Source organism: Chelon labrosus, assembly GCF_963514085.1.
Source record: "Chelon labrosus genome assembly, chromosome: 18".
Classification (NCBI taxonomy): domain Eukaryota; kingdom Metazoa; phylum Chordata; class Actinopteri; order Mugiliformes; family Mugilidae; genus Chelon; species Chelon labrosus.
The window spans coordinates 220150-239342 of NC_140351.1; the positions used below are offsets into that span (position 1 = coordinate 220150).

The window sequence follows — 19193 nt, forward strand, 5'->3', positions numbered from 1 at the left end:
TCCACCCCCCATGACCCTCCACAGGACAAGAGGTGACAGAAGATGAATGAATGAATGAAGCAGTGAGTAACATGACTGATTTTATAAAGACGTGATATGTTCTATGTCTGGAGACGTTCTAACCTTTAATATTTGGTTTAAGTTGATGTTGATGAAATGATGAACGTTATTTATTGTTCTAAAAGGATTGTAAATAATATTTTTTTAATAAAGGTTTTTAAAAATAAAAAAAATCTCTCTCTCTCTCTCTCTCTCTCTCTCTCCCTCTCTCTCTCTCCCTCTCTCCCTCCCTCCCTCTCTCCCTGTCTTCCACTGCAGCAGAGGGAGGTTTTATCAGAGCGGGGGAGACGATGCAGACGATGAGAAGAGAGATTTAAAGAGACACTGGAGCAGCAGCAGGAGAACAGAGGAGGAGAACAGAGGAGGAGAACAGAGGAGGAGAACAGAGGAACATGAATGGAGAGCAGCTCCGACTGTGAGAACACACCCTGTTTCTGTTTGGTTCTGTTGTGTCTGTGATCAGTGCTGATCGGTCAGTAGACTCCATCAAAGTGTGGAGGCTGTGCTGTGGAGGAGCTGCAGTGCATGCTGGGAGAAGTAGTTCCTGCAGTTGTAACTGGGGATTAGTTTAATAACCACTTCGTACTGATTGACCACAGTGACACATACTGATTACTAGACAACGAACAACAAAGAAGGTTTGTGCTGTTAAACTCTGTGCTGCACTTTGATCCCAGGTGTGTTCAGGTGAGTCCAGGTGTGTTCAGGTGTGTTCAGGTGTGTCCAGGTGTATTCAGGTGAGTCCAGGTGTGTCCAGGTGTGTCCAGGTGTGTTCAGGTGTGTCCAGGTGAGTCCAGGTGTGTCCAGGTGAGTCCAGATATGTTCAGGTGTGTTCAGGTGAGTCCAGGTGTGTTCAGGTGAGTCCAGGTGAGTCCAGGTGTGTTCAGGTGAGTCCAGGTGTGTCCAGGTCTGTTCGGGTGAGTCCAGGTGAGTCCAGGTATGTTCAGATGTGTCAGGTGAGTCCAGTTGTGTTCAGGTGTTGACAGAGAACTGATATTACTACAGCAGAAGACTCTCAACTTCTGCCTCTCTGTCTCTGACAGAAAGCTGGTGGGTGGAGCATGAGCTGCTGAGCCAGCAACTGATTGGTTGGTGGAGATGATTGCGACTGGCGGTCTGCTCAGGATCAACGCGCGGCGACAGGACTCTCTCAGGTCCAAACCACACCGAGCACAGGCACTCAAGAAGAAGGCCAAGAAGAAGAGGTAATGCAATCCCCCCCGCCCCGCCCCGCCCCGCCCCGCCCCGCCCGCCCCACCCCGCCCTCAGTCAACGTTAAACATGATGATGATGTCACTTCCTGCCCGCAGGAGGAGCGAGGTGGTGGTGGTGAAGGGGAAGCTGAAGCTATGTTCAGTCTCAGGTCTCGTGGCGGTGTTTGGTGTCCTGGTTCTGCTGGTGGGCGTGGTCATGGCGGCTCTGGGCTACTGGCCGCGGTACGGACTCTTCTTCACCTCTCACCCACAGGAAGGCGCCACTATGGCCTCAGTGTCCTTGGGCAGCACCACAACCTCACCTGTGGTCACTCAGGTGAGAAAATGTCCAGACCAGAACCCCTACAGAGGACTGTGTCTGGTCTGGTTTTACACAGGTTGTTTTGTGTAACGTGTCTCTGGCTGATTGCAGGGAGGAGACAGGGGGCAGGAACTGGAGGGAGACAAAGACAACATCAGAGGGGGAGGAGACAAAGGTCATGGAGGTGATGAAGGTTTTAACGAGACAGAGGGCATCGATGGAACAACCCGACAGCTTCCTCAAAGATTTCTGGAGGAATTTCTAGAAAGGTGAACAAACCTTCAGGTCAGTCGGTCTAAACTGAGACCAGTGGAACATTCAGTAGGTCTGGAGGTTCTGGACGTCCTTCAGGACCGTTGTAGGGTAGTGACTGTTTGTAGAGGTCCGTCAGTAGGGTTAACCCATATTTATTGACATTTACAGTTGAAAATATTAAAGAAAAATGAAAAACTGTCTGATCAAAGATTTCACAATCCCCTTGTTGTACCTCCCCCTAGGGGTCGCAGACCCCCGTTGAAGACCTCTGTTCTAGAGGTTTGGTCGTCCTTCAAGGTGAATTCTTGTCGTAGAATCCTTGAGGTGGTTCTTCTTTGTTCATGAGAACCTTGTAGAGAAGATTGTTTTGTTGGTGACTGACCTCAACGACCCATTGAGAGGAATTCATTACCAGTCTCATTATCTTGTTAATTAGCCAGCTATATATTTAGTGTTTGTACAGATGCAGTTGCCTGCTACATGCTAAGCTAACGTTGCCTTATATTTATTTACAGTCGGGTCCTGGTTGGCTTCACTAACCACATCTAAAATAACAGGATTATTCTGAGCTTCGTTAGCAAATACAAATAGCAACAACATGCTAATTCAACCAACGCGCTGTGCGTTAGTCTCTGTCGTCTGATTGGCTGTGTGAAATGTCTCCGCAGGTATCTGTACTCTGATAGGCTGAAGGTCTTTGGCCCTCTCGTCATGGGAATCGGGATCTTCCTTTTCATCTGCGCCAACGCTGTCCTGCACGAGAACCGAGACAAGAAGACAAAGGTCATAAACCTGCGGGACATTTACTCCACCGTCATCGACCTCCACAGCCTCCGCAGACCCGACTCCGCCTCTTCCTCCTCTGGGGCCGGCCACCGCCCCTCCACCAATCCCCTCAACGGTCTCATTAACTACGTCCAATCAAAGAGCCTGGAGGCCAAGCCCAAGGCGTACCCCGCCTCCCTGCAGGACCGGAGGTTGTCAAGGCAACCTGGCAACAATGGAGGAGAAGGAGAAGGAGGAGGTGATGCAGTGTTCAGTATCTACCGGGAGCAGCTACATGCTCCTCCTCCTCTCTCCTCCTCCTCCTCCCCCTTCCACAGACTATCGCTCCCCCCCAGTTTCAGCCCCCCCCACCTCTCCACCTGTTCGACCTCCCTTGAGAAGGAGGCTCTCAGCTCCTTCACCTTACCCCTGTGCCACCCAAGACTCCCTGCCCCCCACAGGAGACACTATGCTTGGGCCGGGACCAGTCAGGGCAGGGAGGAGGAGGAGCGACAAAGGGATAGGGGAGGAGACCGACAGGAGGAGGAGGCTGAGGTGTTTGAATGCCCACCTCCTCTGGGCTCCTCGACCGCCCCCCCCCAAAGACCCTTTGATTCATCAGCAGCCTCCTGCAGCTCCTCTAACCTCCACAAGGAGGCGCCAGAAGGCTCCCAGGGTCTTCTCTCCTCCTCATCCCTCACCCCCTCCCACCTCTCTCTCTCCTCTCTATCTCACCTCCTCTCCTCATCCTCCTCCACATTGACACCGCCCTGCAGGAGGCGGAGCCTTCCAAGCAGCAACACGATGGCAGGTTACAGCAAACTGGCGAAGGACGAATCGTTTGAGATGACGTCAACACAAGGCGGGGGTCAGAGGTCACAGGAAGTGACATCACAGCGGTGGAAGTACACTGGGCCGAAGCAAGATGAGGATGAGGAGGACGAGGAAGGTCGGCCAATCAGGCGTTGACTCAGTGACTGACCGCACAACAATGTCTCTTTCAGGGAGACGTTCAAGATTATAAACAGGAAGTGATGATGTCTTCCACATGAGTGACAGCACAACATTTACAGGTGTCCAGACGTCCGACTACAAGCCACCAAATGTTATGTTCTACCTGGGCTCACCTGGAGGACGAGAGGAGGATGTTTGTGATCACACTGGTAATTTAACTTCCTGTTGTTCATACCATGTCTGCCGTGGCTGCACTCAATGATCTTCTCCCTGATCTCTGCTTTGTTCAGACCAGATTTATATTTATCTCGGTCATATTTATCTTCAAAACATGAAGATCCTCAAACATGTTTCCTGGAACTACTTTCCACAGCGGAGGGATACAGAAGACTGACTCAGCACGACCTGATCTGTAGGGAATACCCACACAGGGACTGACCTACCATCATGTGACCTACCAACACCTGACAGCAGTCTATCCATAAACTGATAAAAGTCAGTTTGCTTTCATGAAGGTGATCCTCCAGACTCAGTTTTTTTTTACTTGTAGCTTCACAGCGTCTTCCACCGAGAGCTGAGTTTGCTTCATCCAAACAGCACAAATCAGAATAAAGCACATCAACTAAACTTGTCTTTCTCTGACTGGTGACTTCTGCCTTGGTCTGGTATGCTGGGTCTAGGGCGATACTCAACTCTCAGACTCAGACTTCATGTTTCCTCAGTAAATGTTGCTCCTACCTGATCCTTATTTCTCTGATTAGCAATAATATGCGTCCTGTTGCTTGTGGTAAATGTAAAATGAACACATCCCTGTTCCTGCCATTTTAATGTTAATAACATTATGATGACGTTACTACTGATCCATCTGGAAAGTCTCTCACTCGTTAAGTTCTTCTTTATTTTCAAGTTTCCCAGACCACCTCCACATGTGGACTGAGACCAGATCAGTGTTCACACCTGGACCTGTTTAACCTGGACACTAGAGACCAGATCAGTGTTCACACCTGGACCTGTTTAACCTGGACTCTAGAGACCAGATCAGTGTTCACACCTGGACCTGTTTAACCTGGACACTAGAGACCAGATCAGTGTTCACACCTGGACCTGTTTAACCTGGACTCTAGAGACCAGATCAGTGTTCACACCTGGACCTGTTTAACCTGGACTCTAGAGACCAGATCAGTGTTCACACCTGGACCTGTTTAACCTGGACTCTAGAGACCAGATCAGTGTTCACACCTGGACCTGTTTAACCTGGACACTAGAGACCAGATCAGTGTTCACACCTGGACCTGTTTAACCTGGACTCTAGAGACCAGATCAGTGTTCACACCTGGACCTGTTTAACCTGGACACTGGAGACCAGATCAGTGTTCACACCTGGACCTGTTTAACCTGGACACTAGAGACCAGATCAGTGTTCACACCTGGACCTGTTTAACCTGGACTCTAGAGACCAGATCAGTGTTCACACCTGGACCTGTTTAACCTGGACACTGGAGACCAGATCAGTGTTCACACCTGGACCTGTTTAACCTGGACTCTAGAGACCAGATCAGTGTTCACACCTGGACCTGTTTAACCTGGACACTGGAGACCAGATCAGTGTTCACACCTGTCTGCATTAAAGAATCAATATGTGAGGAACACATAGCTGGTGGTGGATGTTGACGCTTTGGTTTCTTAGCCCTGTGAAGCCTGACATTTGAAATAGTTTTTAAAAACAAAATTTCTCATAGGATCATTAAAATAAATAAATAATAAAAATAACCATTTCAGTTATCTTTCATTGTATTTTTTATTTTTTTTAACATTTCAAATATGTCTTTTGGGTTTAGTTTAATTTTTCGTCAAACAAGAATTACCTTTTAGCACCTTTTAATTTCGTCTTGTGCTAGAAAATAAAATCGGTTCATGTCAGATGAAGATGAACTGGTAAATATGTATTCTACAGGTTATGATGTGACAATTTCATTGTGTTACAATTATTTCCAAGTAAACCTCCAAGTGAATACATATTAAAAAATCAGCAAAAACATCAGTGATATTCTTGACGTAACCATTTCAACATTAGCAAAAAACTGGTAAGTCCATGAAGGCGGCCATTTTGGAAATGGCTGCCAAAAGCTAGTGACTGCAGAGCCTGGATAAATCCAGCAGGGTGCAGAGTTCACAAGTGTTGATGATATGGACCAGATATTTAATGTTATGGGGTTAATGAGCTTTTAATTACCTTCCACAGATGACCTTACATAAAAACCTGACCCCCTCCCCCCAACATTACCACCTGGATGACATTATCTGTAAAACAAATCACACAATATCTCCAACAGCAACACCACATTTATTTGACTTCGGTCGCATTTATTCCCGTTTCCAGGAGACAACATCCTGACGTTAATGAGCAACACTGACAAAACGAAACAGACACAAACAAAACATTAAGTTAATACTGATGTGACATTGACATACAGCTAACAGTAGGATAACATGGAGCAACACCTGGCATACAGCTAATCCTGGGCTAAAATGGAGCTAACATTTAACAGACACAAACCTAATGGACAAACATTACTGATGCGGCTAATATATAGCTAATTACGGCTAATGCAAGGCTAACATAGCCTTGCATTAGCCATAGCGTAGAAATAGTGCTGTTTCACCAAAACATAATTAAATCCATGAAAACATCTGTGTGACTTCCTGTTTATAGACGAGTTTTTGAAAAGATCCTGGGATATATAATTTAGTTAGACAGCTCTAGCCTCAGACAACTGCTCGGTTGTTTCCAGGACTTTCCAGGAATGGATTTGAAGTATCTGACGATCTGCCGTTACTGAGAGTCAACAATCGATCTGCTCAGTAACATGGACAATAGCTCAGGGTGGACTTTATCACAACGTTAGCTCCGTTCTCAAGACGCTTCTAGTGTTCTCCCAGTAAGGTAGGCAGGTAAGGTTCCAATGACCCAGAGTTCCTTCATTCTTACAAGAACGTCTTGAAAACGTCTGGAGAAACGTTCTGTGTATAATATTTAAAGTACAGTAGCAGCTGTGACTACCAGACGTAGTTCTGTCCGGTGTCAATGAATGAGGTCAGCGTCGTGTCCATTTGATCAGAGTCTCTGGTGATCGATACAGGAAGATCAGTTTGGCATAAAGCTCCTCCTCCAGCTCCAGCTCACCTGTCTCTCTTACCTGAAAGAGAAATCAGCCAATGAGATCACAGTAAAACCTAGAATCATGAAAAAGCCCCAAAACTATTAACCTCTTCAGTCCTGGGGTGCTGGGATGGGGAGCTCACCCAAAGACTCTATGGATAGGTCAGACTTCAGTATCAGTAACATTGTGTCTGATTAATTAGTGATCAACTAAAACGTCTTCTAGATCAGATAGTAGAAAACACCCTGATAGCAATGATATCATTCTGAACTCATTCAGCAACCCCTTGACTAGAACTGGACCAAGAGTTTAGAGAAATACCACAAAGGTTCTAGTAACAATAGAACCAGGCCCACTGTCCATTTGGACATTTGGAGAACCAAAGAACCCAAAGTGTTCCACATTGGGTTCTTACCTCTTGAAAGGGAATCTGGCTACAAAATACTACTGATTCCACTACAGGAGGCAATGTACACACAATTCAACCAGGAGTCAGGGGGCGGGGCTTGCACTTTGTTAGCATGAATAAAGTTTTATGGGTGTGTACCAGGAAGATGTCGGTGCAGAGTTTGAGGATGCGGTCGACACAAGGCAGCTCTTCGAACATGATGGAGTGACTGATCCCGCTGAAGAACTCCCTGACAAACTTCCCGATGACCAGAACCACAGAGGCGTAGAGGCCCATGATCCTGCGGGAGGAGGCATTAGATGATTTGACATAATTCAGATGATTCTATCCAGTGTCAACAATTACTGCATAGAAACTATGAGCATGGTTTGTTTGGAGAGTTTCAGGTTTTAGAGTTCATCATAGAACAGAAACAGCTCTGGTTAAAGTTACCAACGATCTCCTCATGTCTTCAGACAGTGGACTTGCCTCTATAGTCGTCCTGCTAGATCTTCATGCTGCATTTGACACCATTGATCTTTTACTACAGACTCTCGTTTAAGGGTTTGAATCCTATCTGTCAGACAGATTCCAACGATTCTTCTACTTATACTGAAGTTAGTTATAGAGTTCTTCTGCTAGCACCAATACTCTTCACATTATACATGTTGCATCAACCTTCATCTCTATGCAGATGACACCCAGCTATATTTATCTATGAAACCAGATGAAACTAATCCGTTAACTCCAAATATCAGAAGATGACATTGAGAAACACATTTCTATAATCATCAACATCAAATCACTGTGTTGTGTTGGATCAGTATTTGGATGTCGGAGGTGATGCGTACCCGTATCCGGCCAGGAAGCCCAGACTCGGAGGACTGACTTTATCGCTGAACACAAACAGCTGAAGCCCCGCCTTCCTGCTGTCACTCAGCAAAGCCTCTCTCTCAACAGGCACCAAGCTGAAAGCCGGTTGGTCCACAATCCACCATTCCTGGATCTCTCTGCTCTGATTGGTCGACCGCTCCAGAGCCAGTGTGATGTCCATGTAGCGGTTATCTGATTGGATGAAGGTGTAACTTGACGTTATCATGGTTTAATACATCTCAGTGTAAAGACTAAATGAGAATGTGAAAAATATTTACTGATAAAAACAATATTCATTGTTTTATCCAGAACACAAACTGTTTGTAGAAGATGTTTCCTCCAATGAAAACTCCTCTGAACAGAGGACTGAGATCTGATCTACAGTTGAAACAAGATGTTTACATACACAAAGATTACTATGTCTTTAAACAATGAAGGAAATCCCTGATGATGATGTCATGGCTTTGGAAGCTTCTGATAGGTTAACAGACAACATTTGAGTTAATTGGAGGCACACCTGTGGATGTATTTTAAGGATACACCTCAAACACACTGCTTCCATTGACATCATGGGAAATTCAAAAGAATTCAGCCAAGATATCAGGAAGAGAATTGTGGAGCTCCACAAGTCTGGTTCATCCTTGGGTACAATTTCCAGATGCTTGAAGGTGCCACGTTCATCTGTTCAAACAATTATACGCAAGTATAGACACCATGGGAATGTCCAGCCGTGTTTTGGTCTGAAATGTGTGAATCAACCCCAGAACAAAAGCTAAAGACCTTGTCAAGATGATGGCTGAAGCTGGTAAGAGAGTGTCATTCTCCACAGTGAAACGAGTCCTGTACTGACATGGACTGAAAGGCCACTCAGTGAGGAAGAAGCCATTACTCCAAAAGAAACATAAAAAAGACAGATTACAGTTTGCAAATACACACAGGGACAAAGACATGTCCTGTGGTCTGATGAAACTAAAGTGGAACTGTTTGGCCATAATGACCATCGTTACATTTGGAGGAAAAAGGGGGAAGCTTGTAAGCCTGAGAACACCATCCCAACTGTGAAGTATGGGGGTGGTAGCATCATGTTGTGGGGCTGTTTTGCTGCAGGAGGAACTGGTGCACTTCATGAAATAGACGACGTCATGAGGAAAGAACATTATGTGGAAATATTGAAGCAACATCTCAAGATATCAGCCAGGAAGTTAAAGCTTGGACACAAATGGGTCTTCAAATGGACAATGACCCTAAGCATACTGCCAAGGTAGTTACAAAGTGGCTTAAGGACAATAAAATCAATGTTTTGGAGTGGCCATCACAAAGCCCTGATCTCAGTCACATAGAACATTTGTGGTCAGATCTGAAAAGGCGTGTGAGAGCGAGGTGGCCTACAACCTTGACTCAGTTACACAAGTTCTGTCAGGAGGAATGGACCAGAACTCCAGCAGACTATTGAGAGAAGCTTGTGGAAGGAAACGTTTGACCCAAGTCATACAGTTTAAAGACAATGCTACCAAATACTAAGGAAATGTAGGTAAACTTCTGACTTTGAAGAAAGTAATAAAACATTCTCTAAGAAATTCTCTCTCTCATTATTGTGGCATTTAGCAAATAGAAATAATTTTATTAATCCTAACTGACCTAGAACAGGAGAGGTTTAGTCTGATTTAACTTCAGACAGTGAGGAAAAAATGTTGATGTGTCTTTGAACACAGTGGATGTAAACATCTGGTTTCAACTGTACACCAGTCTGAACATCTGTAGAGTGTATTAATGGTTCCTCAGAAACCACCAGGTTAACCAGAACAGGTTCATCCAGGTCCAGGTGAGTATCAGGTCATTACCAGAGTCTAGTCATGTGACCTTCAGGTGCTAAAAAACTAAACTCCCCACCAGACATTTAGAGCTGAACACTTGGAGGAAACGTCTTCAGAAACACAATGAGTCCAGATGAATTTATCTCAGCTTTGGTTTTTATGTGTACTCAAGAGCAGATGCTAATGGTGATGCTAATGCTAGCATTACAGCGCTGCTTTCCAGCAGTTTGTGATGGTTCTCAGTCGTCTAGGTCATGGTTTATCCAGAACACAAACCTGAGTACAGCTGCTCAATGGGTTTGGCGTTGGAGTCGCTGGGAGCTCGAATGAAACATGGAAACACTTCCTGTATTACCCTGACAACAGAGAGAAGACACTGCTCATACACACCTGAAGTCTGTCTGTGTAAAAACAAATAACCCTGTCCTTTAACATATAACCTTGTCCCCTAACTGTCCTTTAACATATAACCCTGTCCCCCAACTGTCCTTTAACATATAACCCTGTCCCCCAACTGTCCTTTAACATATAACCCTGTCCCCCAACTTTCCTTTAACATATAACCCTGTCCCCCAACTGTCCTTTAACATATAACCTTGTCCCACAACTGTCCTTTAACATATAACCTTGTCCCCCAACTGTCCTTTAACATATAACCCTGTCCCCCAACTGTCCTTTAACATATAACCTTGTCCCACAACTGTCCTTTAACATACAACCTTGTCCCCCAACTGTCCTTTAACATATAACCTTGTCCCCCAACTGTCCTTTAACATATAACCCTGTCCCCCAACTGTCCTTTAACATATAACCTTGTCCCCCAACTGTCCTTTAACATATAACCCTGTCCCCTAACTGTCCTTTAACGTATAACCTTGTCCCCCAACTGTCCTTTAACATATAACCGTGTTCCCTAACTGTCCTTTAACATATAACTCCACTCCTATTTGTGCTTTGCTGTATAGCCCAGCCCACTCTGAATATGTCTGTCGTTGCATCTACAGCCTCGTCCCTGAACTCACACCGGAGATGTCCTGGTTCCATTGAGCAACTCAATCAGCTCCAGACGAGTCTGGTTGTCCAGGTAGGTCACATGTTTACCTGACGCAAGCTCCGCCTTCGCACCCAGACTCAAGTTTCTGTTAAAAAAAACAAAACAACAACAACAAAAAAACACTGTAGTACCTCTAATCCTACTGTTACTGATGAGGTGGAGGAACATGTGCAGGTCAGTAATGATCAGGACGAGAAGACTGACCTCTGTACTGTCCAAGACACAGTCAGGGGGAAGTGGTCCAGGTTCAGGACCTGGCTCAGGTACTGCCTGCTGGGGGGACTGATGGTCCAGAGAGAGTTACTGCTGCCCTGCAACTGCGCCACCGTCACATCGTCATGGCCATACGCCTCCAGGAATTGCAAGGCACTCTGGGAAATAAAGGCCATAGCATTACAGCAGTGACGCGACAGACGACGAACATTAGCGCTGCAGAGAACTTACGGGAGTGTAACTGTAGGAACCGATAAAGGAGTGAAACTCGTCCTCTGTCAGATCTCTGAGCTGATTCTGCTGCGCACTCATGGTAAAGATGGGCTGTCAACACATCAGCAACACATCAACAACACATCAGCAACACAGCAACAACACATCAACACATCAGCACATCAGCACATCAACAGAACAGCAACACAGCAACAACACACCACTATCACTGTCCTACAGGTGCATTTACCTGGAAGCCTCCCAGTGTGATGGTCAGAGAGACGTCCAGCGGCCGGTTCACGACTCCAGCCACAGATTTGATGAGCGACATGAAGAGCAGCGGGAACCAGACGATGCAGATCAATAAGAGGACGATCAGACCCCCCATCCCGTACTTCACCACCCGCTTCTTCTTCTGGCCTCGAGGCTGCGGGTACCTCTGATCACAACACAAACACGTTAGTACCCACGCCACCTCCAGGTCTGAACACTACCAGAACCAAGCCACAGGTGGACGCTTGCCTTCTCAGACTCCCTCCAGCACTTCAGGACGAAGCAGTGGGCATAGACGTCCTCCACACAGATCCACGAGGACAGAGACAACGTGGTGTCTGTCCACACCCAGTCCATCACTGCCCTTAGCTCGGTCAGGAAGGGGACCAGACGGAAGCTGCAGACAGACAGGTGGACAGACAGACAAGTGGGAGAGAGAGACAAGAGACAAGCGGACAGACAGGTGGTGAGACAGACAACAGAAAATATTCCAGGCTCCAAGATAAACAATGGTCTGATGTAGTCATACATGCTAAACTACAATAGGCTAAGCTAGGCTAATACTCACCCCTGGAACAGGAACAGGTTGAGGTAGTTGTGGCTCTTTGTGAGGAAGTTTCCCAGAACTCGAGTTGGATAACCAGAACGAATCTGATAGGCCGACAGGCCGAAGTAGACGCACTTGACAAAATACCAGAGCTGAGCCACCAGGTTCTGATTGAAACGTCTGCAGGACAGAAGGACAGGGGGACAGAGAGACAGACAGGTATCATTTATAGCAGTGGTCTCATATTGAACCACATTAATTCATCAGAACAGAAAATAACCAGAACCAGAGAGAAGAAGTGACCAGAACCTAGATGGAACCCAGGTAGAACTCTAGTAGAACCCAGGTATTCTCTATGTTAACGAGGTTCCAGGTTAAGGGGGTTACCTCTCAGTGACCGTCGGCAGAATGAAGAACATCCAGAAGTGAATCCCAAAAACCAAAATCACCTGGAAGACCAGCTTCCCCAAAACTGTCTTCCTTAAATACAGAGCCCTATCTATCACCATGGTGCCTGCAGACAGACAGGTAGAGAGACAGACAGGTAAACAGAGACAGGGACAGGTAAGTAGACAGTCAGGTAAACAGACAGGCAGGTGTGCAGACAGAATGGAAAACATACCAAACTGGATCAGAACCATCACTAAGAAAGCTTCAGGAACTTGATCCTCAGACAGAGAGGAAGTGATGTCAGCCGCTGCTGAGTGTTTCTGCACGTTTAAAAGAATAAAACATCACAAATGTCATAAATATTATAAATGTAATGAATGTTATAAACATTAACACGTCAGTAAACAACACTTTACTCCAAAAGCCCAGAAGCCAAAGACGATGATGATGAAGTCAACAGTGTCGGCGAGGAACATGAGGACGTAGACGTCTGTGACGGCGCTGTACTCAGGTTGGACGAGAGCTCTGAAGAAGTGACACAGTGGACGGTAGACAGACATGCACCTGGCAGAGAGACAGAGGGACAAGGAGGCAAGAGCTACATCAACAAAAACACAGATAACACAGGTACACGGCTAAACTAGCTAGCTAGCTAGCTTACCTGCTAACAGAAAACTTCTGGGCTCTAATGGAAAGTTCTCGCAGTTTCTCCAGGAGCAGATCAAACCTGCTCTGCTGCTGAGCTCTGGAGCTCTCGCTGCCTGGAAACACATGTTTAGATGTTCAGCAGTAGTGGTGGTGGTGGTGGGGTGGGTATCTGATGTATCTCTTGGACACCTGTGGCCACTGACTCTGCTTTATTTACATAGGGAGGGAGGGCAGGAACTCTGACCCCTGTTAGAGGTCTGAGAGGTTAAGGAGGAGTGGCCACAAGTGGACAACAAAGGCTATTTACCATATGGTCCGACTGAATGTGATGGATTGCTTAGTGTTGTTGAATTCTACCTGCAGGAGAGCGCAGCTGGGTGGAGCTGGAGCGTGTTCGTCTCCTGGCTCGTTGACGTAGCGTGTGGGCGGCGTCCGTCACATCGATGGAGGAGGCGCCCTGGGCGGAGTCAGGTTGTACATCATGGTGATGGAGGGTGTCGGCCTCCGTGGTAGCGGTCTGGTCCCACAGTCCGTGGCACTACAGAGGACGAGGAGAAAGGAGGAGTCAGTCGTGGTGGTTTTACCCTGAGAACGTCACAGTGGTGGTTTAGCTTAGTGTTCACCTTGAGTATAGCTCTATGGTAGAACAAAGCCAGCAGCTGCAGTAGGTCGTAGATGACGTAGCCTTCCTTCTTCTCCACCCCCAGGATGTTTGGGGGGTGGAATGGCTTGGACCGGTCCACCTCCAGCTTTTGGTTGAAGGGAAAGAAACCAAACTGGAAGAAATACTTGATGACGATGGTAGCCTAAGGACACACACAGAGACAGAATGACTGTGAAACCTGTTGAGGACGTTTTATGTACAGGCCGATAAAAGCAGCAGTGTGGAAGGAACCTCTGTGTAGATGATAGCCGTCATCCAGAAGGTCTTACTGGGACGAGGGACCGACAGCATAGCCCAGAGGAACACCAGAACAGGAAGTACCAGGGTCAGACAGCTGGCAGACACCATGTGATTCAACACGATCACCAGGTAACACACTGTTTCTGACCTTAGGGACAGACGGGACACGGCATCATTAAAGATCATCATGACGTAGAATAACGGGGAGAAAATTCAGCTTCAGTTGCATAAAACATGAAACAAGTTAATTCGTTTAGTTGCAGGTATTTTGGTGTGTATACAAAGCTGCTCATAGGAGGTTCACCTGTGGACTGGCGTTTACCTGGCCGCGAGGATGTTGTAGAGGGCGAAGCATAGCTGAAGCAGCTGGGGCTGGTTGCCGTAGAAACTGTCAGACGCCTCCAGCTCATCATCGTAGAAAGTCCTGAAACACATGAGAGCGTGAAGGGGCGGCAGGTGGCTGGTGGTTGACCTCTGAGATTCACCTGTCCTCACCTGTTCCTCAGCAGCTCGCTCGCTGTCAGCTCCTGAGTGCGAGACGCCAGTGGACAGGAAGTGGAAGCTGAGTCCATCAGGAGATCATTCCTCTGCCTCGGAGTTTCAGACAGAAGTCGCTCCCTGAATTCTGGAGCAGCTTCCCCCCTCTTCGTCCTCCTCTTCCTCATGTGTTCCTCCTCTTCCTCCTGGAGGTCCAGGCCGAGGGCCAGGCTGTATGAGGGGGGGAGGAGCAGGGAGGTGGCAGAGGCCGGAGAGGAGGCGTCAGTGAAGGGGTGAGTTTGCTGAACATCAACAGGAAGTTGTTGAGTTGATTCTCTGTTCAGACATAAAATCAAAATAAAGAACATGATTTATTTGATTTTCCACATTCTGTCTTGTGTTCCTCAGCTCTCACACAGTGAAGATGTTTGTCACTGTAACTGTCCGCACCAGAAAAACTACTGTTTTCATGATCAGAACACTTTTTTCAATCACTGATTGATCCAAGAATAAAGAATCTGAACCATTTGTGTGCTTTACAGGGACGACATTTATTCTGTGTCTTCAGAAGAACAAACCTGAGGGTCCAACTGATGCTTTCCTCCTCTGAGGATGATGATGATGAAGAACGGACCCTGACCATCCTGGACAGTCTGGGTCGTGATCGCTGGCTGGTTTTTGCCACATGACATATTGGGCAGCCTTCAGTTTCCACTGGTTCTGGTTCTGGTTCAGCTCCTAACGCTGGACCCTCTGCCGACCCAGAGGTTTTATGTAGTTGAGCTGGGCCATCTGCTCCTAATACTGGTTCTGGTTCTACATGTGGTCCTGGTTTGGTGTATAGCTGACCTGGATCGTGTCCTGAGCCTGTGTCTGGACCCCTCTCAGTTTGTGGATCTGCTAGACCACTTCCTCCTGATGTTTGATCTCTTGTTTCTTCTTCTTCTGATTCAGAAATGAATCCTCTCTTTCCAGAGGCCTCAGAGTCGTCTAAACCCGACTCTCTGGAGGTTCTCATCATCTGCTCTTGGTAGTAAACATTGATTGCATCCCTGCTGGGCACGTTGCCCTGAAGAAAAGACAAAATAACAAGATGAACCATGAGGCAGATCCTCCATCTTTGTTGTAGTTCCAGGCCCTTGGTTTGCTCCATGCAGCTGGAGTCTTTACCTGCTTGGCCTGCTGTGTTAGCATGCAGCGCTCGATCCGGAGGACGGCGGAGATGTCGATGTGTTCCTGACACAAACCACTGAGCCAGGCAGTCAGAGAGTCCAACAGAGCCGACAGCAGAACCCAACAGAACCGCAGTGTGTAAGAGAACCGACGCAGAACCGTGTCTGAAACACATCAGCTGCAGACAGTCATCATCTTCATTCACAAATAGCGACTGTTAAGGTGTTTCTGACTTCCTACCTGGTTCCTCCTCTTTGTCCTCCTCCTCCTCTCTGTCCTCCACCATCTCCACCTCTTCTACGACTCCAGTCTCCTCCTTCCGGCCTCTTCGTTCAGAGGAGTTCTTTTTCCAGAGTTTCTTTTGGTTGTTGCGAGCTCTCATTGCTGTCCTGGAGTCTGTTATCCAGGCATGGTAGACAAACTGACACAAACAGACACCAAATGAACACTAAACTCTTCTTCTCTGTGTACAATGTCTGTGGAGCCAGTTGTTCACGATCAAAAACATTATCTTTACATTTCATGATGAGAGGGTAAAGAGGGAGACAGTGAAGGACTGGGCAGAGTTACATCTGAAGTCTCAATAGAGCTCTGGACCTCACGTGACGCCACCATGTCGGCAGGAAACACGGAGTAAAAAAGAATGGAGCCAGCCGTCAGAGTTTACTGCGCACTTTAAAGAGATAGAAATTGACCAGTACAAGGCAAAACTCGACAGATTAGATACCACGGACCCTTGTCATGTCCCAGGTGTGATTTTTTCGAGCACTGAAACAGTCGGCGCAGACAATGGTAAATGATAAATGGCCTTGCTTTTCTACCTATTGGTACTCAAAGCACTTTACAGTCACAGACACGTCTACCCATTCGCTCACACAAGCACACACACATTCACACACCAGTGCCACGCAGCATAATGTAACTAGCTAATCACCGAAAATAAATCTGTTGGACATGGTGTTAAAAACATGCTAAATAAACAAGACCTTACACTTGGAAAACGCTGGATTCTGTACCTGATATAAAGTGATCGCTACACACACAAAATCGATTTTTGAGGGATCCCACCGCTCCGTTTCTCAGGCCAGCATCACATTTTATTGCAGTAATCCACATCTGGCATTTTGTGGGATCTTTGGGAATCCTATAAGACGATTTCCCCTTCGCTTGTCCCAGACTATTCCGGCATCCTGGGGCACAACAGCTGTCGACCATTTTTGGATGTAACTGGTACAAGGACAAGTTAGTTGCTAGCAGTTGAATAGTCATTAGCGAAGCGCACTTTCCTGCCGATATGGCAGCATTGTGATTGCTGGTGCATGGTGACGTCAGCTACTGGAGCTCTATTGTTCACTGCATGAGAAGGTTTAGACTTCACTGGCTTCAGTCAAGTCACATGGATTGGACCATGGTGTGGAAGTGAGAACAAGTGTAGAACAATAATCAGATTCACACATTCTTCTGTGATTCCTGAACATCTGTTCTATTCTGTTTTATTCATATTTCATCAGTGTGGACCAACATTGTCACAAGACACAGAAGACAGAGCCTGAAACAAACTCAATGACTTTTGAGTAGAAATCAGTTTTGTTAAATGGCTGCAACTCATCATCCCTTCTAGTTCAGGTAAACAGACCTGGAGACTCACCTGGAAGGCTGATTTCTCTGGAAGCTCCTCCTCCTTCTTCTCCTCTTCCTCTCTCTTCTCTTCCTCTTCCTCCTCGCTGTCTGTCTCAAACAGGTAGTAGTCGCCACTCCTCACCACTGCAACATTCAGACCACAGAATGAACTGAACATTAAACCCACAGCTGCGTGTGACAGGCGAGAGTCAAGGGTCATGTGACTCACTGGAGGCGTGGTTTACCCAGGGTCTCCACCACTCCTTCTGCCGCCTGCCATTCTTGTTTTCCAGACCTGCATTAAAGAAACACTTTCTTCAGTTGATTCTGTCAGCTGTTACCATGATGACAGATGTTTATGTACAGACCATCGGTATGGCAGCTGTCTTGGGTCAAACTCAACATGTTCTCCTTTCCTTTGCGGAACTTCTGCTGTCGAGACTTAATCCTGTCCATCCTGGAGGAAGCACAGAAACAGGAAGTGGTTTGAAGCTCAGCTCGGTCGGGTTTTACCGTCACATTCAAACACAAGACACGAGTCCACAATTCAGAAGACACCAGCAAAGAGTGAGACATAGTTTGTTAACTGATGTTTAATCTTGGTTTGGTTCGTGTTCAAAGTTCTGACACGTCCTCAACTCAACGGTCTTAAGCACCGTTTTGTGATTGGTCAAAATTTTGTTGGAAGAACTTCAGGAAACAATCAGATCTAAAGTGGATCATCATCAGTGAGTGTAGGATCTGCTTCTCTGAGGTTCATGAACCAGAGTTCTGTCTATAAACATATTCAGTTTGATCCAGCATCAATGCGTAGAAACCACAGAGTGTAAAACCAGTGGACATCATGGCAACTCCTCTACAGTGATTTTAGGTTGTTATTATAATGCTGATGTATGTTTAAGAGTTAGTTATTATAAAACAGGAAGTGACCTCTTGTTGAGTGAGATTGTCATTGAATGAATATCATTAGCTAGCTAGCTAAAGCAACATTCCAACGTTAGCTCTGTGTGCTAAAAAAGTCAGGATTCAACATTTAAATCCAGCAACATCATGGATTCACGCTTTGTAAATGCTAACTCCACACAGAGCTGACGTAGCTAGCTAGCTAATGACAATCTCACTGAGATAAAGTTTAACTTACAGCACAACTACTCATTTAGTAGCTTTCACACAGACAGACGCTTAGTTTTATTTACTAGTTTTATTACTCTAGTGTTCAGCCCTTAAAGGCCTAGCTCCATCGTATCTTAAAGACCTCATTGTACCATATCATCCCAACAGATCACTTCGGTCTGAAAGTGCAGGCCTACTTGTGGTTCCTAGAATTTCAAAAAGTAGAATGGGAGGCAGAGCTTTCAGCTATCAGGCTCCTCTCCTGTGGAACCAGCTCCCAGTTTGGGTTCGGGAGGCAGACACTCTCTCTACTTTTAAGGTCAGGCTTAAGACTTTCCTCTTTGATCAAGCTTATAGTTAGGGCTGGACTAAACCATCCCTTAGTTATGCTGCTATAGGCCTAGGCTGCTGGGGGACGATGCACCAAACACATGTCCTCCTTCTTTCTTCTCTCTCCTCTCTCTCATCCTCCACTTTCTTTTCTCTGGCACAGAGCTCTTGCCCTCTAATTTCCTATCTACTACTGGTCATGCTATTCTGTGCTATTACTATGTAGAATGTTTACTGCTGTGTGTCCCTCCCTGCCACTGTCGCCTTCAGGCTGCTGTGGGGGTTTCAGGCCTGGTTCTGTAAAGCGTCTTGAGACGATTTGTATTGTTACTGACGCTATATAAATAAAATTTAATTGAACTGAATTAGTTACATGTTGTCATGACAAATGTCAATCATCTTCCTGTTTCTGAAGGGTCAAAAAACCTGAACATACATCATCAGCATAATACA

At 46.3% G+C, this 19193-nt stretch overlaps 2 protein-coding genes across 2 annotated transcripts in view; one reads left to right on the plus strand and one right to left on the minus strand.

The window, feature by feature from the left end:
* Positions 1-1158: 1158 nt before the first annotated feature.
* On the plus strand, positions 1159-4440 carry LOC311503320 (uncharacterized protein; the record flags this gene model as incomplete). Its single annotated transcript, XM_084565975.1, has 4 exons — positions 1159-1265; positions 1371-1590; positions 1687-1844; positions 2499-4440. 4 exons carry the CDS (start codon positions 1159-1161, stop codon positions 3562-3564), a joined length of 1551 nt encoding a protein of 516 aa, XP_084422101.1. The 3' UTR covers positions 3565-4440.
* A 940-nt stretch (positions 4441-5380) lies between these two features.
* The window catches only part of LOC311503402 (piezo-type mechanosensitive ion channel component 2-like), a 40900-nt gene continuing 27087 nt past the window's right edge, over positions 5381-19193 (minus strand). Inside the window, exons 30-54 of the mRNA XM_084566092.1 lie at positions 17666-17754; positions 17527-17592; positions 17326-17441; positions 15918-16098; positions 15675-15841; positions 15083-15573; positions 14523-14840; positions 14350-14451; positions 14019-14175; positions 13747-13929; positions 13481-13661; positions 13137-13236; positions 12892-13039; positions 12708-12795; positions 12473-12599; positions 12107-12265; positions 11788-11935; positions 11516-11704; positions 11284-11376; positions 11044-11210; positions 10808-10924; positions 10062-10141; positions 7950-8163; positions 7258-7399; positions 5381-6746 (exon numbers count right to left, since the gene is read on the minus strand). Of these exons, the coding sequence (XP_084422218.1) occupies positions 6645-6746; positions 7258-7399; positions 7950-8163; positions 10062-10141; positions 10808-10924; positions 11044-11210; positions 11284-11376; positions 11516-11704; positions 11788-11935; positions 12107-12265; positions 12473-12599; positions 12708-12795; positions 12892-13039; positions 13137-13236; positions 13481-13661; positions 13747-13929; positions 14019-14175; positions 14350-14451; positions 14523-14840; positions 15083-15573; positions 15675-15841; positions 15918-16098; positions 17326-17441; positions 17527-17592; positions 17666-17754 (3925 nt within the window). The 3' untranslated portion in view covers positions 5381-6644. The remainder of the gene's footprint in view (positions 6747-7257; positions 7400-7949; positions 8164-10061; positions 10142-10807; positions 10925-11043; positions 11211-11283; positions 11377-11515; positions 11705-11787; positions 11936-12106; positions 12266-12472; positions 12600-12707; positions 12796-12891; positions 13040-13136; positions 13237-13480; positions 13662-13746; positions 13930-14018; positions 14176-14349; positions 14452-14522; positions 14841-15082; positions 15574-15674; positions 15842-15917; positions 16099-17325; positions 17442-17526; positions 17593-17665; positions 17755-19193) is intronic.